The sequence below is a fragment of the Falco rusticolus genome, chromosome 4 (genome assembly GCF_015220075.1).
Source record: "Falco rusticolus isolate bFalRus1 chromosome 4, bFalRus1.pri, whole genome shotgun sequence".
In the NCBI taxonomy this organism is placed as follows: domain Eukaryota; kingdom Metazoa; phylum Chordata; class Aves; order Falconiformes; family Falconidae; genus Falco; species Falco rusticolus.
This window is the reverse complement of record NC_051190.1, coordinates 44,162,320-44,182,985: the sequence shown is the minus strand read 5'-3', so window position 1 is coordinate 44,182,985 and position 20,666 is coordinate 44,162,320. Positions and strand designations below refer to the sequence as shown.

The window sequence follows — 20,666 nt, the reverse complement described above, 5'->3', positions numbered from 1 at the left end:
CGGAGCTGCGCAGGCGATGCCCGATCGTCCCGGGTCCCCCCTCCCCGCCGCGGGGCCGGGACTGAGCCGCCAGGACACCCCGGATGAGGGGCGGCATGGCCGGGTGGGGGGTTCGGGGAGGCTCCGGGGGACCCCACGATGCCGGGTAAGGTCCCGATTTCTGCTTAAACCCTCGCGGTACTGCCCTCCCCCCCGCCAACAACTCCGCCACCCCCCCTGCCCGGGGTCAGCTCCGCTCCTGGGGGAAACTGAGGCACGCCGTGCCCCCCGGTTGCCAGCGGGGTCTGGGCATCACCCGAACCCCCCCGCACACATCCTCGGAGCGACGGCACCGCGACCACCCGCCATCCCTGCTCCGCGGGGGGCGGGGGGCAAGCGGCCGGGGCTGCGGGCAGCCACTCGCAACCCTCGTGGGAGCTGCGGGGGTGTGGGGGGAACCGGCTGGGCCGGGGGATTCCCCACCACGGGGCTGGGACCTCAGCACCCCCCCCGACACCCCTGGGTTGGGGGGCTGCAGGGTCAAGCGCTTTGGAACCCAGGGTGGGGGATGGGGGAGGACCACGCAAACACACCCCCCCCCCCCCATCCCACTCGCCCCACGGCGGGGCCGGATCCGGATCGGGGTGCGACGCGAGGTGCCGGCCCTGCTGCGCAGGTCTGGTCCTGTCCCAGCAGGCAGCGAGCCCGGGGCTGCGGGTGCGGGGGGCCTGGCCTGTGCCCGCCGCCACCGGGGCACGTGTGTGGGACCTGGCGTCGCCCACTCGGCTGCACCCACCTGCCCGACCCCACTCCTGGGTGCTGGGTGGCACCGGCCCCTACATCCCCCCTGGTGCTACCGGGGGACCCCCAGCTGTGTCTCATCTCACCTCCATTGTGCCTCCTTCCCCCTCGTGGGGTCCCCGTGGGGACCCCCCACTGGAGCCCCCCCACCCTGGGGACAGTGGGGCTCAGGGGTCTCTGCTCCCGCAGGTGCCGGTGGCCGTGGCAGCTGCTGCTCCTGGCCTGGCTCAGCCTGGGCTGCAGCGTTGGCACAGCACAGGTGAGGGGTTTGGGGTGTGCGACGGCACCCCCGGGCTGCCGCAGCCCAGCGCTGACTGTCACCTTCGTGCAGGGCCCAGCCCTGGGGACACTGGCGGGGATCCCCGAGCCCCCAGCCCCTGCTCAGCCCCGCCGGCAGCTGGCCCCGGGCGCCTGGGGGCCCTGGGGACCCTGGACCCCCTGCTCCAGCTCCTGCGGGGATGGCGTCACCGTCCGCACCCGGAGGTGCCTGCGGTGAGTGGTGCACAGGGCAGCATGGCCCCCCCCGGGGTGTCCCCACTCCCCCGCACCCCCCAAGTCCCACGTGGCACCCAAATCCCGCGGCAAGGCTCTGCCACCACCTCCCACATGTGTCCCTGTGTGCTTTGGCCATATTCCAGCCTGGTTTCAGAGGGGGAGGAATGGGGGGAGCTGGACCCTGGTGCCTCCATCCTGGGGTGCAGCTCTGGCAGGATGTGGCCCCGTGTGCTGGGACATCGTGGTCCCCTCTCCTGCTCCCCTGGGGGGATGCATTGCCACTAGTTCGGTGGCTTGGTGGCCCCGGAGCCGGGGGGAGTCCCAGTAGGGGACACGGGGTGCAGGCAGGGATGCTCCGTCGGGGCCATGTCCCTGCCCCACCGTGGTGATGTTGTGGCTGTAGGTCCACTGAGGAGGAGCCGTGCACAGGTGACCCACGGCAGTACCGGCTCTGCCAGCTCCAGGTAAGCCTTGGGAAGGCCACGGCACTGGCATGGCCACCAGCCCTGGACCCCTGGGGTTCCATCCTGCTGCTCCCACAGGGCTGCCCCAGCGGCTCGGTGCCTTTCCGTGCCATGCAATGCTCCCTCTATGACAACAAGCCTGTCCTGGGCACGCCGGTGCGGTACCGCTGGGTGCCCTTCCATGGAGGTGAGCCCCAGGGTGGTGGGTGGCATCACCAGGCTAGCCAGGGGCCATGGCTGCCACCGGCATCACCCCCTTCCCTTCCCACCCGGCTCTGGCAGCCCCCAATGTCTGCGACCTCAACTGCCTGGCCATGGGGCACAACTTCTACTACACCTTCGGCCGGGTGCTGGACGGCACCCGCTGCAGCCCTGGCTCCCCGGACCTCTGCGTCGGTGGGCGCTGCCTGGTGGGTGATGTGGGGCTGGGACCCCCAGAGCCCCTGGCTCTGAGCCCCCCCACCCTGAGGCTGGGTCTTGGCTCCCCACAGAGCGTGGGCTGCGATGGGATCCTGGGCTCGGGCACGCGGTCTGACGCCTGCGGCCAGTGCGGTGGTGGCCATGAAATGTGTCTCTTCGTGCACCGCCTCTTCCAGGGCGCGGACCCTTCCTCCGGTGAATGAACCATTGCCCCGGCCCCCTCCATGGGTGAATGCTTTGGCTCTTGGCTCCCTGTCCTCCCGTCCCCCATCTGTGTCCCCAAGGCATCGCCTGGGTCCCCTGTCACCCCGTCCCCTCTCCATCTCCCCCGTCGCCACTGGGGCATCGTCCCTGATCCATTCCTGACCCAATGCGCAGGGACAGGGACAGCAGGCTTGGAGGAGACTCCTCACCAGGGTGGTTTTGCCTCATTGATGAGGGTGTTGCTCCTCCAGGGGGGTCCTCTGGGGTCCCCAGGGGCATTCAGGGGTCCCTGGGGGCACCCAGGGTCCTCGTGGCCACATCCAGTGTCCATGGGGTTCCTAGCCAGGCTGTGGGGATGATGGTGCTGGTGAGGGAAGACAGCCCTGGATGGCACCCCAGGGCCATCGTCAGGTCCCCCAGTTGTCCCAGCACCTGGGGCCTGGCAGGGTTGATGCTGCTGGTGCTGCCCCAGACCCGGAGCTCCTCTGTGCCTGGTCCCCCCAACTCTGTCCCCCTTCCCCATCCCCAGGCTGTCCCTTTGGGCCATGCCCTGGCTCTGCCCTAACTCTGACATTCCCCCCGCCCCAGGTTATTTTGGGTACATGAACGTGACCACGATCCCGGCTGGGGCCACCCACATCAAGGTGACAGACAAGAGCCGTAACTACCTCGGTAGGACATATCCTGTCTCAGTCCCAGTCGGTCCTGGTTGGTGCCACCCATGGGTGCAGGCAGGGCAGGGCAGGGGGTGGCCGTGCCGTGCCGTGCCGGTTCCCCGCTTGGATGCTGTTTTGAGCATCATGGGTTCAGTGAACTCGCCAGCACTCAGGGCAATTTTCCAGAGGCCACGGCCATGGATTTCAGGAAGGGCTGAGCTGGAGCGGGGCCAGGACAGCCACCACGGGACCAAGACTGGGACCCCCCATCCCCAGACCCCCCCAAATCCTCCGTCCCGATGCAGGCAGGGCCCTGTCCCCAGCTGGGACCAGGGCTTGTGGGGTGGGGTGGGGTGGGGGGAGTTGTGCACCAGGGTTTGGCTCCAGCTTGGGACCAAAGCCAAGATCTTACAAGAAAGCAGATTTCTCCCGAGCCCCAACCGCAGCTCTCTCAGCCCACACTGCCCTCCCTGCTCTGGGAGAGGCCTCTGGTGGGGACCCAGGCATCAGGGCTGCCCCCCAGCCCAGCACGGGGGTCCCGGGGACCGTGTGGTGCTCGGCCCCCGGACACACTCCTGCCCGCAGTCCTGATGACGAGCGATGGGCGCTACGTGCTCAACGGGGACTGGTCCATTGCCTGGCCGGGGCCTTATGAGGTGGCTGGCACCCAGCTGCGCTACACCCGAGCCCCCAACGGCACCGAGAGCCTGGAGGCTCCCGGGCCCACTGATGAGGATCTGCACGTGATGGTGAGGGCAGAGGTGGCATGGGGGGGGGGGGGGGGCAGCCAGCCCCCATCGCTCCCCTTAGCTCTGCCCCTGCCCGTGCAGGTCCTGCTGCAGGAGCACAACCCTGGCATCGAGTACGAGTTCTGGCTGCCCCGCAGGCACCCCCAGCCCAGCCATGGTGATGCCAGCCCCCTGCGGCAGCCCCAGCCCCGGGGGGCTGGGAGCCCCCCTCCCCAGGAGCCCCTGGTCACCCCAGCCCCCGTGCCACTGCCCCAGCCCAGGGGCTCTGCCACGGAGCTGCCACCAAGAAGCCCCCCTGGCTGGAGCTGGGACGGGGCTGCCGCAGGTGCCTGCTGCCTCACAGGGATCCCCAAAGCCCCCCACCGCCCGGGGTCTCTGCTGTAGGGGGTGTCTCAGAGAGCCCCAGGGGCAAAAATGAGATGGGGCCCTAAAAAAGGGCCCCCTGACTTAACCATCCCCAGGAGTCACAGGAGCGGTGTGTCCCCTCTCTCCTTATGGGTTATGGACCCTCAATGCCCCCTCCCACCACTGCAGGAGGGGGTTTTGGGGGTGCCATGTCCCCTCTCTCCCCTAAACTGCTGCAGCTTTGCCCCCACAGGGCGATGCGGGAGGTGCCGCCCGACCAAGGGACGTTCTCAGCGCATCCGACACTTCTGCCAGAGCGACTTCGGTGAGCCCCGGGACTGGGAAGGGGCTCGGGGTGATGCTGGGGGATGTGCCTGGCTCAGGGTGCCCCGTGCCCGCCCCACAGTCTTCCAGGGCCGGATCCTGGCGCGGCGCTTGGTAGGGCAGGAGACACGCTACGAGGTGGAGGTGCAAACGCCGTATCGACACCGCTTCCCGCTGGTGCGCCGGGAGTACCTGTGGGTGCCCAACACCTGCGGCTGCCCCCCACTCCGGCAGGGCGGCCAGTACCTGCTGATGGCACGGCGGCACGTCAACTACGAGCACACGCTCAACCGCATCCTGCTGCAGGATGATGGCTACGCCCGGCCGTGGACGCCCCGCGAGGACCGGCTGGTGCGGGAGGCAGCCCGGCACTGCCCCCAGCCCCAGCCACCCTGAGATCCCCCACCAGGCTCCATCACCTGGGGAGGGAGCAGCCGGTGGGTCCCCGGGGTTTGGAAATGCTTCTGCGGTGCATTGAGCCCTTTCCATGGCTGTAGAGGGGCCAGGCCCCCCAGGGACACCCCCGTCCTGCCCTCTGCCCCGTGCTGGGCATCTCACCGTCCATGGGGCTGACTTGGCTGGGGGGGGGGGCATGAAGGAGGGCGGTAATTTATTTTATTTTTGCAGAAAATAAACCCGTATATCACCTTGCTCGCTGTGTGCCCCTTCTTGGCTGGAGCTGGCGCATGGCATCCCATGCCATCCCCACCACAGGGTGCCCGGGTAGGGGGTCGCCTCCCGTGTCCCCGTGCTGAGCCCCCGGCGCCATGTGGCCGCCCAGCAGCATGTCCCTGGGATGGACACCCGCCAGGCACTGCCTTTCGAGGTCAGGGACCTGCTGCTTATCTCTTTTCCGGCGGAGGCGAGTGGGTCCCTCCCTGTGCCGGAGCCCCCTCATCCGTAACCCAACCCAGGGGCTGGCGGGCACAGCCGCGGGGCCCACGCAGGGATGGGATGTGCCTGGGGGGGCTATACTGGGCACCCCAGGGTACAGCACCCACTCGGGGCTCCTGGGATGATCTCGCACCCAGCCAGGGTGGGGTTTGGAGCTGGTGCTGGGGAAGAGCTGAGCTCTCCCAGCTCGTGGCACTGGTGACTGTTCCCAGACTGGGCACAGCTGGAGGGTACCCAGGGTGGGTGTATTGGGGGGGCAGGAGTAGCAGCTCCCAGCCCAGGAGGGTCCTTAGCACATCGGGTAATTAATCACCAGAAGCCAGAGATGAGCCTGGGGGAGGGGTGTGTGTGTGTGTGCAGCTGGGGCTCTGTACTGGGCTCCCCAGCTGGTCCCAGTAAAGCCTGAGTGATGCCGTGTGCTCTGGAGCGCAGGTGCCTTGGAGTGATTAGGGCTGAAAAGTGCCTCCACCCTATAAAATGCCCCCTCCCACCCACCACCCTGTCCCGTGGCTGGTTTGGGGTTGCTAGGGGTTTTCCTGGGTGGGGTGGGTATGCTGGCTGTTGTGCTCCTGGGGGTCCCCAGGACAGCACCCCCAGCTCCAGGAGCTCTTCTGGTGCAACGAATGTGAGCAGCCCCAGGGCTGGGGCTCTGCGCTGTCACCTCTGGGCACCCTGAGTGTGGGGTCTCCCCACGTGGCTGTCCCATGGTGGGTTTGGGGACACTTCCCCCATGTGCAGAGACCCTGCAGGGAGAGCAGAGATGCATCGGGGGCTCTTGGCTACCGAGGCTGGTGCTTGCCAACGTGCCAAGAGCTGGCAGAGAGAACGGAACCAGGGGGAGCACTGCCCGCTGTGGGGCTGGGACCCCTGGGAGCATGTCCCATGTCCCTCTCTTGGTGCCTGTGACCCCCAGGAAGGTCTGGCTGGTGAAGCTGTGACTCAAAGGGGACCACTGCAGGCTGGTGTCTGCTCCCCCTGCTCTGGGGGAAGGGGTGAGCGTGTGCCCCCCTGGGCAATCCCTACCTGGGGAAGGGGGGTCACCCCCCGTTGTGCTGCCAGGACCCCTCTGTTCCCCAAGTGCCTGCTTCTCATGGCTCCCTGTGGATGTGTGCTGGGTGCCCAAGAGAGGAGGTCCCTGCAGTGCCCCCCCCCCCCCCCCCCCCCCCCCAGCACCACTGACCCTCTGCCTTCCTCCAGCCAGGCTGGTCCCAGCAGCGATGGTCCCCAGAAGACCTGCAGCCTGTCAAAGCATGCCCTTGTCCCGGAGCTGGGAGGGGGCGGGGGGGCTGCAGCCCTGGGGTTGGGGGTCTGACGTTGCTCACTGGCTGCAGGAGGGGACCCCGGGCTGCTCCTGGTGCTTGTGGGGTGCTGCGGTCACCGTGGTCTGCCAGGGAGATGCCTACAAGGTGGGTGCTGGGGTCAGGATAGCTGGGTGCTGGGTCTCCAGTGGGGATGGGGGGGGGTCTGGCATGGAGGGCTGTGGCTTGGGGCCGCTGGATGGCAATGAAGAGCTGCGTTGTCCACACGGCCTCTGTGCCGCTGTCCTCTCCTTGTAAGCTGAGGGGAAGGGGGCCCACTGCCTGAAATCCAGGGGAGAGGGTGGCTGAGGGACGCCTGGGATCCTACTCGGGGTGCTGGTCCTGCTCTTGGCCATCACCTTGGTGTCAGGACGTGGTTGCTGGTGTTTTTTCTGGGGCTTCCTGCAGATGCTGTTTCCTTCTAGGTCCATGTGAAGCCGCATCCCCATGTGCAGCCGTTCTTGGGGAGCCTTTCCAAGCCCTACGAGGTACCCAGAGCCCCCACATTTCCCCGGGGTCCATGGGGAGCTGGTGGGGTGCCGCTGCATCGGGGTGACGGGGGCACTCGGGCAGCCTGTGCAGGGACCTCTGCCCCTTCCCCCAGATCTTCATCTTCACAACCACAAAGCAGGACTGTGCCGAGAAGGTCCTGGATGTGCTGGACCCCAAGAAGAAGCCGATCTGGTGATGGCCTTGGTGAAGCCCAGCTGGGGACCTCCAGGGTGGCAGGGACTGGTCCCACTGGGACCACCTCTGTGCCTGGGGCTGCTGCTGGAGGGACCTGACTCACCTGGGCAGGGACCTGGCCAAGACGGTGGCCCTGCACCGCCAGGGCTTCCCTGCCCAGGTACTGGCAGTGCTGGCTCTCATGGTGGGGGGGTTGTGTGCACTGTCCCCCCGGCAGCACCGCAGCTGCCATGGCTCCTCCATGGCCAGTGTTCACTCTCCCCAGGCTGCCAACAGGCTCCTGGTGCCGAGGTGGTGGTGGGACCCACGGGACGAGGAACTGCCGCACCTCTCCCTGCTGCTGGGACAGCTCAGCTGGCTGCTGAGGGCTGAGGAGGGCAGGGTGGGCTGAGCTGCCCTTGTCCCCCCTCCAGGCACAACCCTCCCCTATCCCCGTCTCCCTCTGTGCACCACAATCGGGTTCCAGCACCGCAGGCTGCCCGCTGAGGACTGGGCCAGCCCTGGCAGAGGAGTGGGATGGAGGAGATACCGCGGTGGGGCTGGTGCTGCCGTGGGACATGTGCCTGGTACATCCAGGCTCTACCCATCCTGCAGCACGGGGCTGGATGGTGTTTTGGCAAAGCTGTTGCCCCCAGGGCTCTCCCTTGGCCTGGGTCCCAGCTGGGCCAGGGCTGGGGGTCCCACCGGGGAGAGCCCCTTGCTCTCAGCTGCCTTTTGAGGAAAAGCTTCATCGTGGCGCCCCTGCCTGTGCTCTGTGAGGTCTGGCCAAGGGTTTTTTTGTGGTGATTGCACACTCAGACAAAGGTCTCGCTCTCATCCTGTTACTCCCTCAGCTGTGCAAGCACCCCACACTCGGGGATGGCACAGCCGGCATGGGGGGGACAGGACAAACTGCCCCCACCCTGCCACGCTGCGGCCGTGTCCTTGGACAGCCGGGGTGCTGCGGCTGGGAGGCTGAGCCTGGCCTGGTGCCGATGTCCCTTGGGAGGGCCCCAGCTGGCAGCTCTCCCCATGCCCGTCCCAGCCCTGCCTGGTGCCGTGCTGCGTGCCGGGGCGCAGCTGCTGCCAGCCCTAATGGGACGGTGAGGGCTGAGGGCATTTGTCCCCACTCGCTGCGGGTGAGGGGGACAGTAGGGCAGCCCTGGGATGCAGCAACCCTGGGACCCCTTTTTTAAGGGCTAAAGGCTGCTGGTTGACAAGAACCGGGGAGCATGCCGTGCAGCAGCGGTGCGTGTCCAGGCTGTTCTCCCCAGGCAGTGCTTGCGAGCCCTCTGCCAGAGGCTGCGTGGGGTGATGGCTGGCGCTGGAGGGGCTGGCTGTGTTGCTCGGGCGCAGCTGTTTGGAGAGAAGTCACATCTCCTCCTCCCCACGGCCCCCTGTGCCTCACCAAGGACACAGGGCTGCCAGCCACGCAGCCCGGCCCTTCTGGGAATAGCTGCCCTGCAGCAGTGTGCCAGGCTGGGCCCCCTGCACGGCTTGGATCCCTGGGGGCTGGGGCGGGGGGGCAAGGCAGGGAAGCCATCTCCCCATCTCTGCTGCTGCACAGAGCTGGACACGGGGTGGGATTGGCCTGGGCGCTGCTGGGAAGGGAAGTCACCCTTTGGAGAGGCAACAACCAGTTTATTTTGAAAGTCAGGGGAGGGCAGCTCTGTCCCAAGCTGGGATCCAGCAGCCTGTGTCCCTGCACCCCAGGCTGGTGTCACACTGACCTTCCAACCCGGGGACAGCAGGCGCTACCTTTCACACAGCAAAAGGCCACACGATATGTGACATAAAGGCCGGCTGAGAGGATCAGGCTGCCACAGATGAAGACAGGGAGACGGCCACCCTGCAGCCGCTCCTCGGAGGGGAAGCCCTGCGGAGGGGAGCAGGAGTGGGTGAGCTCGTCGAAGGTGCAGGAGGAGGGACAGGCTGTGCAGTTGTTGGCCGAAGCGCCCTGGCACGTGTAGCAGGAGGGGTGGCAGCTGGCACAGACGCGGGCCATGGCTGTGGCACTGGCTCTCCAGGTACGGCTGTAGGAGCGTGGAGGGCAGTAGGGCAGGCAGGAGCGCTGGTAGGCGTATGAAGAGCCGTTGCACTCTGTGGAGGGATGGTGGTGTGAGCCAGGCTGCGGGGCCATCCAGGGCAGAGAGGACTGTCCCCTCCTGCCTGAAGACTTGCTCACCCTCGCAGGCTCCCTGCGCGTCCCGCCTGATGCATTTGTCCACAGCAGAGGCTGCAAAGCGCCTGGCCACCATGTCCTCGTCTGTGCCGTGGAGGTGCAGGATGAAGCTGGTCAGCAGACCTGGGGGCAGGAGGGACAACACTTGGTGCTGGTGGCAGCCACATTCCCACCCTCCAGCGCCTGGGATGTGCAAGCTGGGGGGCTGGAAGCTTTGGGGCTGTGTGTGGGAGAACATGCCATGCCCATGTGCTGGCCCGAGAGACCCTCAAACCAAGCAACCATGGTTGGGCAGAAAAAGAGGGCTGGCATGCCTGGGAGGAGCAGGATGAGGACAAGCCAACAAGTTGATTATCAGTGTGGGGGAAGGAAGAACAAAGAACAACTGGGTACCGGGTAACTTAAGGGCAGGTGTCAAGAAGGTGGGGCCAGGCTCTTTACAGTGGAGCTCAGCAACAGGACAAGGGGCAACAGGCACAGACTCCAACACAGTCAGATGGAACTTCTTATGAGGAAAACCTTTTTTTTTCTAAGGGTGACTGGAACAGGCTGCCCAGAGAGGCTGTGGCATCTCCTCATTCAAAACCCACCTGGATACAACTCTGTGCAACTTTCTCTAGGAGACCCTGCCTGAGCAGGGGGTTGGACTAGATGATCTTCAGAGGCCCCTTCCAACCCTGACCACGCTGTGATTCTATGACCCCAGTAAAAGGGGTTCACTCCCTCAGCAACCCCCACACCCACCTGTGTTATAGGCATCGCCCTTGTTCTCTAGCTGGAGCACCCAGGTCCCATTGGGGTTCTCGTCCCAGAAGTGGGTGGACATGAAGGTCCAGTCCTTGTAGCCCTGCTGGCTGGTGTCATATGGGCTGGAGGAGAGGGGAGGAGAGCTCAGTGACAGCCTCAGGGGCTGGAGGGGTGGGATGCGGCTCCAGGGGACCCTAGAGTCACCCTGATCTTGGTATGAGCAGGCATCACAAAGACATGGCAGGGGCCACAGAGGAGTTTTGGGCACAGTGAGCCTGTTGCCTGCGGGGGCCAGAAGCAGCCACCTCACTGTCAGGAAGTCTCCTGGCCCCGGGAGAGGCTGTGAGATGGGGAGCCTCCTGTGCCCCCCAGCAGCTGGTAAGGCTCACTGCAACATGCTCCCCGTGGGCCCGCAGAGCCCCCTTACCGCACGGTCACCAGCGTGGACGTAGTCCCCATCGGGCTGGTCAGAGCGATCACCAGGTCCCCTCTGCGGCTGTAGCTCAGACAGAGCTGGACCTGGACGTGCTCCAGCGAGCGGATGCACTTGGTCCTCCCAGAGCAGAAGGAGACATCTGTAGAGACGGTGAGCTTGGAGCCAATGGTCCTGTCGAGTACAAGACAGAGAGAGGTAAGGGCGTCTCTTCCCGCTCCGTGGGCGTCCTGCCCTCCACCACAACCTCTAAGCACAGCCCTGTGGCTACAGCAGGAGCTGTGCAGCCTGTTCCTGCAACGGGCACAGCGTGACTTTGCTGCAAGCAAGTCCCTGTGTGAGGTCAGACCCAGGGGGTCTTGTCCCTTACTGAGGGGCATGAAGCGCCTTGACCGAACACTTCTGCTGAGGCTGAGTTCCTGTCCATGCCTTGGCCATCTCCACCAGCAGACCAGCATCCAGGAGCCCGTAGCCGTAGTAGTGGCTCACTGAAAAGCAGATGCCCCCCAAGAGAGGACACGTGAGCCCCCCCCGCGCTGAGACCACAGCGGGGGCTCCTGCCCCAGGTTGGTTGGCAGGAGTTTGAGGGGCAGCACGGCTCCCCGCAGGCAGCGGCTGAGTCCCCAGCTCACCCTTGCGTCCAGCCCCATTCACAGCCCAGTCTTCTGCCTGCAGGTGAGTGGGCTTGGAGGTCCTGACGACGAGATGCTGCAGGTCACGCCAGGTCAGTGCTGGGCTGGAAGCAAGGAGGACTTGGGGACAGAGGTCTCTGCTTTGGGTTAGCTTTTGAGGGTAAGATTTGGCTCTTTTAACTTCTGACATGGGTGAGTTAGCTGTCTGAGTCCGAGCTGGTCCCCTCACAACCTCCTGTGCTGCTGAAATGGGAGCAACAGAGACCTCCAGAGGACAACTCTCCTTCTGCCTTTGGCCACTCTGCCACATTGTCTTGGGAGAAGATGCCGCCCCACCAGAGCCCGGGTAGACCTCAGCTCTGCACCCCCTAACCTCCCTGCTAGCAAAGTCCCCCTTCCTTGTTCCTGCAGGGTTTTGGTGAGGCCCCAGGTTTCCCCCCGGGGACTGTCCTGCTGCCACAATGTCACCTACTTGGCCTCCAGTGCGAGGGCGATCACTCCTGCGGCCAGTGGAGCCGAGGCGGAGGTGCCCGTGTGCTTGTTGGTGCAGCGGTGGTGCAGGTCGGTGGTCACCTGAGGGTGAGAGGGGGGTCTTGGCACGATTGCCTGCTGCTGGAGCGGAGGGCAGGACCGGCTGGAGTTGGGTAACTTCAGTAAATGCTCCCTCCGGGTCCCCTCATGCTTTTTGAAGTCTAACACAGACACTTTACCAAAGCCCCCCTCTCCCTCCCCAGGTAAGGAAGGCTCGGATGACCCCGCTCTGTGCTGGGAAGTGGTGTCTGCCCAAGGGTCACTGCTCCGGCAGAGCTGCCATGGCACTCACAATCTGCACCTCGCTCGTGGTCCTGCTGCTGTAGGTGGTGGTGAGGATGGCAGCGCAGCCCTCGCTGTACCAGGGCCTCTGGCCGCCTGCCAGAACACTGCCCACGGACAAGGTGTAGATGCTGTTGGCGTAGCCATCGCAGTTGCAGTTGTCGTAGTTGATCCCACCGTTGCCAGAGGCCCAGATGAAGATGGAGCCAAGACCACCCCGTCCCTGGCAGGGAGGAGGCAGAGGGAGGGTGGGCAGGGAGTCCTTGCACCAGTGGGGTCCCCGAGGCCAGCACCAAGCTTACTTTTTTGACCCCTCTGTAGAAGGCCTTCGCAGCCAGCACACCTGGCCCGTCCACAGTCTTCCCATCATCCATGGGGCCCCAGCTGGCACTGTAGATATGGATGTGCTGGGGATGCAGGCTGAGGGACTGAGCCTCCACCATGTCCGTGATGAGACCATCCAGCATCCGCACACCTGCAGGGCCAGGACAAGGAGCAGCAGTGTCCAAGAGGCGGCAGCACTTGGGATGCCATGCTGGCTCACTCCGGGTAGATGGGAGCTTCGCACATGCAGGACCACTGTAAGTGCTGAGGACCTTCTTGCTGGCCCCTGCTTCACCCCCCCAGTTGCCTTGAGCCCCTTTCACATGACGCTGCCCTAAGGAGATCAGGCTCCCACAGGTCTGTACAGCTGCTGCCATGTGGTGGTTTCCAAAGCTCCTCCTTAAGCCCTTTGCAATTAAGCCGGTGAGTTCTCTCAGCTTTTAACCCCATTTGCCACACTCGCTTCTGCAGGGGAGCCTGAGCCTGCATGGTGCTGGTGCTGCCTGTGGGAGCCTGGTGTTATGGTGGGCATTAAACCCCCGAGGAGGGCTGAGCCCTGCACCATGGCCAGATGTGTGGTAACACTGCAACACCCTCTGCTTCCCTGCAAGCCCCTGGTTCCCCCCAGAGCAGCCCCGCCTGGGGCCACGCATCCCCCCCCGCAGCATGCTGAAGCTGTTTTGCAACTTTCCTCCTGCCAGCACACTGGAGCAATGGCTCACCTCCAACTTTGGCGTTGTATGCAACACCTGCTCCGCAGATTTGGTTGTTGGCAACAGCCGCCACTTCTCCTGCACAGCGTGTCCCATGCCTGAAGGACATAGCCTGTGAGCCAGCCTCTGTGAAGGGTGAAGGGGCCTGGGACAGCCTCATCCCCCAGAGAGATAAAGCACCCAGTACAGGGTGCTAGGAAAAACTTACCAGTTCTCGTCCATGGTGGTGTACCTGGGCTGGGGATCGGGGTCGTTGTTATTGAAGTCATAACTTGCCAGGGGGTCCTATTACAAAAAGAGGCACCAGCATGAGCAAACTGCCTTTCAACACAGGCTGTGACTGCTCAGCATAGGCACCTGGCACCTCACCTGGTGTCTGGCAGTGTGGATCACCCTGCCTGCCCACAAGCTCGCTGCCTGCCCAGCCTGGAGAGGGCAAGGGAGGCCCCTTTGCACCCAGCAGCTGCCCCAGGTCAGCCTGGAGTTGTTGGAAACGTGGTTTTGCTCAAGGAGCGTAACTTTGCACATCATTGTACTGCTTCATTGTGGCCAGGCTTGTGTCCAGTGAGAAAGCCCAGCATGGTGAGTCACCTGAGGGTGAGCCTTGCCAGCCACGCGGTGAAGAGAGAGGAACTACAAATCACTGAAACCATGCTGTTATAAACAACTAAGATGTACCTATCCTTTCCTCTTAGCTCTCAGAGCACGTGAGGATTTACTAGCTTTACTGGCTTTGCAGCTTGCTGTAATTACATCTATTTTGGAGATTTGAGCATGTACAAGTTGTAACGTTTCCTTGATGTGAGAACACTGCGGGAGACACCAAACCTTTTGATCCAGCCACAGAGAGGCAGAGTCCCATGGGTGGGATGAAGGCACCAGCTCCCACCCTCCCCAGGAGACAACACACCCTGAAGGAGCCGGTTCATGCAGCCCATGCTGCTCAGCCCCTTGTAATTACATAGTTGGCAGACAGGTCCGGGTGATCCTTCTCAATCCCATCGTCCAGGATGGTCAGCACAACCCCCAGCCCGGTGTACCCTTTGCTCCAAGCACTGAGGATGTTTAGATCAGGATCGATGTCATTGTTCTGGAAAACAGATTACATTTAATCAGCCCCTGGGCAGCAGGCTGCGGGTGACCTTCAGGGACTCTTCTGCTGCCTCATCACTGGCAGCATTAGTACTGTTTACGTGTCGGTGAGGTGATTTGCTTGAGGATTAGAAGAGAAAGCGGTAAAATCTCACCATGTACCACTGTTGATGGAACAAAGGATCTGTTGGCACCACGCTGATGCTTCTCTTTGTGCGCCTCTTCACAGTTTGCTGCTCAAACCAGAGGACCTGGGTAGGAAGCAGCAGCGGTGGTGGTGTCAGACAGAGCCTGCCCAGCATGGCAGGCAGCAGCCTCAGTCCCTGCAGCTGTCTCCTCCCTACCTTTGGCTCTTTTGTCAGACGCATATTCCAGCCCCAGTGTCTGCTTAAGGCTCTCTGCCTGGTGCCGCGGTGTTTGAAATGATAATAAGGCTCTCCCTCCATCACCTGCCGGTGCAAAGAGCTGTTGTAAGAGAATGTTTCTAGACAAGCAGCCGGGCTGTGGGAGCGTGTGCCAGCTCTGTGTGGCCTGTAGAGACCAGACAGACACATTGGATGTCAGTTGTACATGGCAGGACAAGCAGAGCATCACTCGGAGATGTGGCAGGCTCCCAAGGGAGGTTTGGGGGTGCCCTTTGGGTTTCCTTGCTCACCCATGCACACGCAGAGGTGCTTAGCAATGCCAAGCTCATGCTTTTATCTGCATCCAATGGTTTAAAACCATTAGAGGGAATAATTCAATGCCCTATTTTAAAATTAAACCAGCTCTGGGACATGTGGTGGGGATGAGCGGAGGGGACAAGCAGAGGATGAGTGAAGGCGGACACACCACACTATGGCCAAGGTTGGAAGGGACCTCTGGAGATCACCTAGCCCAACGACAGGTGTGCCCTGTCCCCCTAACCGCGGCAGCTGTCTGGCCTGCACCCACCCACCAGGCCGCACCTGGCCCAGGCAGAGAAGGCCAAGCCGGCGGGCCAGGTCCCTGGCCTTCCGCGGCCCCGCCGCCACCCGCACAGCCCAGCTGCTCAGGTAGATGTGGGGCTTGGTGGGGCCTGGCAGGGCGGCGGTGACCACCATCATCACCAGTACCACCAGTACCAGCCCCAGCGCCGGTCTCGACCACGCCGCCATCCGGGCCACGGGCATTGAGCGGGTGTTGCCATGGCGACGGCACCGCCCCGCCAGTCGCTGCCTGGCTCCGCCCCCTTCCAGACCTGGCCGCGCCCCCTCCCGGCTTTGGCCCCGTCCATCCGCGCTCTGGTCTCGCCCTATTCAGCTCTGTCCCCGCCCACCCCCTCTCTGGCTCCGCCCCTCCCCGCTCTAGCCGTGTCCCTCTCTAACCGGTCCCCGCCCCTCCGTGGCCCCACCCCCCCGTGGCCCGGCCCCGCCCCTCCGTGGCCCGGCGCCGTGGCAGCGGGGCGGCCGCCGCAGCCATGGGCACGGTGCTGCAGCGCCTGCAGCGCCTCCTCGATCGCCCCGGGCCACTTGGCGACCTGCTGGGCCGCCTGGAGGCCCGCACCGGCGTCCAGCGGCTCTACCTGGCCACAGGTGCGACCGGCACCCCCGGGTCCCCCCCATCACCCCGGTCCTCCCTTCCCGCCCCTCCCATTTGGGGGGGTCTCCGAGGGTCTCTCCTCTATCCTGGGGTGTCCTGGCAGCCCCTCTGGGCTGTGGGGGGCAGGGGGCACGGGCAAGACCCCCATTTGGGCACACTGGCGGAGCAGGGCCGGGATGAGGGCCGGGGAGGGGAGCAGCACCGCCTGTCCTCACCTTCGGCAGGCGTGAAATCCCGCACACTGACCCAAGGGGGAAGCACACCCCAAAACCCGTGGGGTCTGCATGTCTGAGGTGTCAGCCAGGCCCTCAAGACCCTGCAGAAGCCTGGCCCTGACGGAGGGGGGTCTGTCGGGTCAGTCCCCAAATCATGGCAGGTCTGTCCAGTTGGGGACAGGAGCTCCTGTCCCAGTGTCCCTGTCCTCCCTGCCCGGCGGGAGGGCAGAGGCCCGGCTGTTAACCCGATCCTGTTTGCTCATTCCTGGGAAACCAGCTGGCATCTCCTGGAGGAGCGTCCTCCCAGCATGACGTGACCCCCCTCCGCGCTCTGACCCTCGGCCCCGTCCTGCTCTCTGCCAATTCACACCCCTCCGCATTCTCCAATTTGCTATTTTATATGAAACCTTTCCTGGTTTCCCCCTTCCTCAGCCTTTCACCTTCCGGTGCAATTTCCTGGTCCTTTACCTGCTGTGGGGCTCATTTTCCCACTCAGAGGGAAAAGGGCTCCATGAACGGGCACCTGCCACTGCCAGCAGGTTGGGTGTGGACGTGGTGTGTGGCAGCTGGGCGGCTTCTGAGCAAAAGGGTCTGGGGGCTTCGGTGGTGCTCGGGTCTGATGAGTTTTTGGGGGTAGGGGAGGAACAGAGGCACCGTTTCCACTGAAGAGCAATGATCCTGAGTTCTCGGTCCCTGTCCTGGAAAGGAGAAGCTGCTGCTAAACTAAAAATACTGGATTTGTCCCTCCTCTGGCTCTGGAGTAATTCCTGATTTGTGTTTGAAGCCAGCAGGGTCGGTTCTGCATCCCCGGAGCCAGGAACAACCCCTGGGCTGTGGTTTGGAGCCCATCTTGCCTGGCCTCTGGGCAGCACAGCCAGGTCAGCCGTGCAGTGGCTTTGGTGGAGTAAAAAATCATCCCGGAGGATGGTGTCTCCTTCCCAAGGCACGGGGCCGGCCCTCACGCTGTCTGCTTGCCCTCCTTGCTGGGACAGGCATGGTGGGATGGCTCCGGCCACCCCCCTCAGCAGCTCTTTGTAAGCAAAACCTTTCACTTGGTTTTTTGCTGTTACATAAATTTCTCTGGGGGCTAAACTTAGCCCGTGAAATCCTTCCTAAGGCTCTGGGGGGAAATAAAACCCAGCGCTGCCTGAACCTGCCTCGGAGTTTTCCTTGAAGGGAGATTTGTAATTGCTCCAAAGCCGTGTTGCTCCTGCCTGTCTCCTGGGAAAGACCCGAAGCCCCGTTGGTGCCCGGGGGGGGGCGGGCAGAGCAAGGTGCAGAAATGCTGCAGTGAGCAGAGCGGGGATAATCCATTCCCTGAGCCCAAGCAAGGGCTTTTCTCTAATTCACTGGCACAGACGAGTTAAGTCCTGGCTTTCCTGCCCGCTGCAGGGCACAGAGCTTGCGCAGGCGGAGGAGTTTTTACGGAGCGTGGGGGAGATGCTGCTGGCCTGTGACTGTAAATACCCTTGACTCCGGCTCTGCATGTCCCCCCAAGCTGCTTTCCTGCCCCCATCAGGGTCTGTGTGTCAGCAGGTTGGGAGGGAGCTGTGGGGGGCTGGCATCTCCGGGCCCCCTGAGCCCACACCTGAGCAAGAGCTCTTCCCTGTGGCCACGGTTTTGACAGCAAGGGCTCCTTGCCCTGGCTTCCCACATCCACCGGCTCTCCCAGCTCCACTGATCCGGCCTCTGTCTGAGGGCTGGGCAGGCTCCAAATGACCAAAGTCTTGGCTTACATTTAATTTTAATGATTTCATTTAATAACAAGGCAGTGGGATTGGATTGCTGGTTCTCAAGGGGCTGAATTCTTAATGAACAGCGGCTGCTCAGCACAAGCACGTGCAGGAGCCGTGTCTAGGGAGCAGAAGGGAGCTGCCCCCAGGCCCTTGGCTCTGGTGGCAAGGCTTTTCCTTGAACAGTCGTTACCAAAATGCCAAGCGGATCCAAGCCCTGCACACAGAGAAGCTCGGTGCTTTGACTTTGGACCACAGGTGTGTGTTAAAAGTCTCTGCTTCTGACATCTCCACAACCTTGGCCCAGGTCCAGGCTGGCGACGGGTCAAAAGCTTTGCAAGTTTATTGTAGTAAAGTCCCTTCCAGGCCAGGGAGGGGACAAACAGTGACAGGAGGAGGTTGCAGCTCCCTTGGGAATGAGCAAGCACCTGCACTCCACGACAGACTCTGCCACATGGCTGCGCAGATGGCATGTTGAGCAACTCCGTGGTCTGGTGTGCAGAGGGTCATACTGGGATTAACTGATGGTGGCTGTTATTCCCAACTAGAGGGTCCTAGCATGTGCCTTTTCTCACTACTGCGATGAGAAAGCTGCTCAGCAGACTGAGCCGGGGTCTCTCCTCACCATCTATGTCAGCAGGCATGTGACGGTCCTTTCTGTCCCCCCTGGCAGGTTCTGTGGCATTCCTGGGGCTGTACCTCGTGTTTGGCTATGGCGCCTCACTGCTCTGCAACCTCATTGGCTTCGTCTACCCCGCATACGTCTCGTAAGTACCAGTGTCCCAGCTCAGCCTCCCTTGCAGCATCTGGAGAGCATTCCCTGGCCTTAGCTGAGGGTCTCCTTGGTAAACAGGGAGTTACAGTTGGGAAGCTCTTAGGACCTTCCTGAAAATGCTGGGACCCAGCTTGGGAGCAGCAGCACCCGGTAGGCAGGTTTGTTCCAGGGTTTGGAGGACTGGGGAAGGAGGTGCCCACCCTGGCAGCAGGACTGCAGCAGCAGTGCCCTTCTCACTCTCCTGCTGCAGCATCAAAGCCATCGAGAGCTCCAGCAAGGAGGATGACACCACGTGGCTGACATACTGGGTGGTGTACGGCATCTTCAGCGTAGCAGAGTTCTTCTCTGACACCTTCCTCTACTGGTTCCCCTTCTACTACGCTGGAAAGGTAACAGCTTTGCCAGGGGCTGCTGGGGCCAGTCCTTTCACCTGGTGGCTGAACTTGGAGGAACCAAGTGTGATGGGCTCTGCCCTGTTATCAGGGCAGTGGTTGTGGCCACGGTGGGGCCACAGTCCAGTGTGGAGCTTCCCACATCAGCTGAGGTCCTGGTACCTCCAGCGAGCTCCAGCCTTGGGAAGCTGCTGCCTTTGGGCCAAGCTGGGACTGGAGCAGCTCAGCTCTTCTCTCTTGTGGGGGCTGCTTTGCTCAGCCTGGGCCCTGCCTTACCATCTTCCAGCTCTGGAGTGTCTCTCCTCCCTGCAGTGCCTGTTCCTGGTGTGGTGCATGGCCCCCGTCTCCTGGAATGGGTCACAGGTGCTCTACCAGAACATCATCCGGCCCTGGTTCCTCAAGCATCACCAGACCGTGGACAACGTGCTGGGCAACCTCAGCGCTAAAGCCCTGGACACAGCTTCCAGCATCACCCGAGAAGGTAACGTGGGCCCCCCAGTCCCTGCTGTCCTTCCCTGTGTCCGGGGCAGGCTGTCTTCTCTGGAGCACAGCCCAACTCCACTGGGATGCAGGCAACTCTCACTTTAATTACCAGCAAGCAGCTGTCCCTCTGTGACCACGGGCCGTGCTCTCACGGCTGCAGCCCCGTCCCGCCGCGGTGGCAGGAGCCAGGCTGGGGGCTCGCTCTCCTCTCTATAATTCTCTCTCTTCTCTTTGCGCCTCACGGTCCAGTCCTGCAGACTCTGGTCAGCAGCAGAGCCCGGCTGACGGCCGAGGTGGCACCGCAGCTCAGCTTGTCTGTATGTAAAGAGCCGCGGTTCCCGCTGCCGCTGAAGGGGGAAGGGGACGTTCTGCGCTGGTTGCCTTGCTGCTACCACCTGACACTTGGCCGAATCCTGTGGATGGCCACGGCACTGGCCAAACCACTCTCCTGCTCTTGCAAATGCTGATGTGGCCCACGCACAACCACCCCTTCCTCCCTTGGCATTGGTAGAGCAGGCGCTTGCCCTCCTGCTTCTCCGTAGCCAGAAACACCCCCCATAGCCAGACCCCCAAGCCATGTGTCGTCCCTTGGCCCTGCCATGTCTGTGTGTTCCTCAGTGCTGGCACCAACTTGGGGCTCCCAACCAAAGCCCGCTGGATGCAGGAGCTGCCTGCCAGGCCTGGGGAGGGCAGGAGCGGGAGGGAATGGGAACGGGATGGTGGTGCACGGCCAGGCTGGGCTCATCCCCAGGCCACTGGCTGGGTGGCCACTGCTCCAGGGACAGGCTCCAACACTGTCCCCGTGTCTCCTGCAGCCTCCAGAGCAGCCCTGAACCTGGCACAGGAAGCGGAGAAGAGCAAGTGAGAGGGGCCTGTAGTGGCACTGGCACCGCAACCCCGAGCCTGGGCCTGGAGCCACCCAGGCCAGACCTTGGGCCCTTAGTCCACCTATGCCAGGCCCGGGTCCCAGGTCGCAGCCCCCACTGAGCCAGACCCAGGTCCCGAGACCCAGGTCCCAGCCCCTACTGAGCCAGACCCGGGTCCCGAGTCCCAGACCCCAACCCCCACTGGGCCAGACCCAGACCCAAGTCCAAGACCTGGGTCCCAGGTCCCAGCCCCCACTGGGCCAGACCCAGGCTCCAGGTCCCAGGTCCCACATTCCAGGTCCCATTAGGCCAGGCCCGGGCCCGTCTTCCCCTGACTCGATCCCAGCCCCCACCGCTGCTGCCCCCAATAAACCCCCGGAGACCCCCAGGGCTCCGCAAACCACCCGCCTC

At 63.4% G+C, this 20,666-nt stretch overlaps 3 protein-coding genes across 6 annotated transcripts; 2 read left to right on the top strand and 1 right to left on the bottom strand.

Moving 5' to 3' along the window:
* The first annotated feature begins 11 nt into the window (after nucleotides 1-11).
* On the top strand, nucleotides 12-5,080 carry ADAMTSL5 (ADAMTS like 5). 2 transcript variants are annotated; one of them, XM_037383710.1, is made up of 12 exons: nucleotides 12-145; nucleotides 970-1,039; nucleotides 1,112-1,272; nucleotides 1,679-1,739; nucleotides 1,818-1,926; nucleotides 2,022-2,149; nucleotides 2,231-2,354; nucleotides 2,952-3,035; nucleotides 3,605-3,768; nucleotides 3,850-4,093; nucleotides 4,367-4,438; nucleotides 4,520-5,080. In XM_037383710.1, exons 1-12 carry the CDS (start codon nucleotides 84-86, stop codon nucleotides 4,831-4,833), a joined length of 1,593 nt encoding a protein of 530 aa, XP_037239607.1. In that variant the 5' UTR covers nucleotides 12-83; the 3' UTR covers nucleotides 4,834-5,080. The 2 variants fall into 2 exon arrangements, with proteins under 2 accessions (XP_037239607.1, XP_037239608.1); XM_037383711.1 differs by having other exon boundaries at nucleotides 3,830-4,093; nucleotides 4,520-4,674.
* A 3,869-nt stretch (nucleotides 5,081-8,949) lies between these two features.
* PCSK4 (proprotein convertase subtilisin/kexin type 4) lies at nucleotides 8,950-15,367 on the bottom strand. Its single transcript, XM_037382525.1, has 15 exons — nucleotides 15,179-15,367; nucleotides 14,576-14,680; nucleotides 14,387-14,482; nucleotides 14,101-14,229; nucleotides 13,348-13,424; nucleotides 13,149-13,237; nucleotides 12,405-12,577; nucleotides 12,113-12,325; nucleotides 11,762-11,862; nucleotides 11,290-11,393; nucleotides 11,028-11,145; nucleotides 10,652-10,831; nucleotides 10,222-10,346; nucleotides 9,481-9,600; nucleotides 8,950-9,395 (listed from the first exon to the last, which is right to left on the bottom strand). Exons 1-15 carry the CDS (start codon nucleotides 15,365-15,367, stop codon nucleotides 9,016-9,018), a joined length of 2,199 nt encoding a protein of 732 aa, XP_037238422.1. The 3' UTR covers nucleotides 8,950-9,015.
* Nucleotides 15,368-15,616: 249 nt separating this feature from the next.
* On the top strand, nucleotides 15,617-20,659 carry REEP6 (receptor accessory protein 6). 3 transcript variants are annotated; one of them, XR_005103898.1, is made up of 7 exons: nucleotides 15,617-15,784; nucleotides 18,413-18,506; nucleotides 18,765-18,903; nucleotides 19,219-19,387; nucleotides 19,639-19,706; nucleotides 20,205-20,359; nucleotides 20,402-20,659. XR_005103898.1 is itself a non-coding variant. In XM_037385351.1 (6 exons), exons 1-6 carry the CDS (start codon nucleotides 15,670-15,672, stop codon nucleotides 20,220-20,222), a joined length of 603 nt encoding a protein of 200 aa, XP_037241248.1. In that variant the 5' UTR covers nucleotides 15,617-15,669; the 3' UTR covers nucleotides 20,223-20,659. The 3 variants fall into 3 exon arrangements, 2 of the variants coding, with proteins under 2 accessions (XP_037241248.1, XP_037241249.1); XM_037385351.1 differs by having other exon boundaries at nucleotides 20,205-20,659; XM_037385352.1 differs by lacking the exon at nucleotides 19,639-19,706 and having other exon boundaries at nucleotides 15,618-15,784; nucleotides 20,205-20,659.
* Nucleotides 20,660-20,666: the final 7 nt, after the last annotated feature.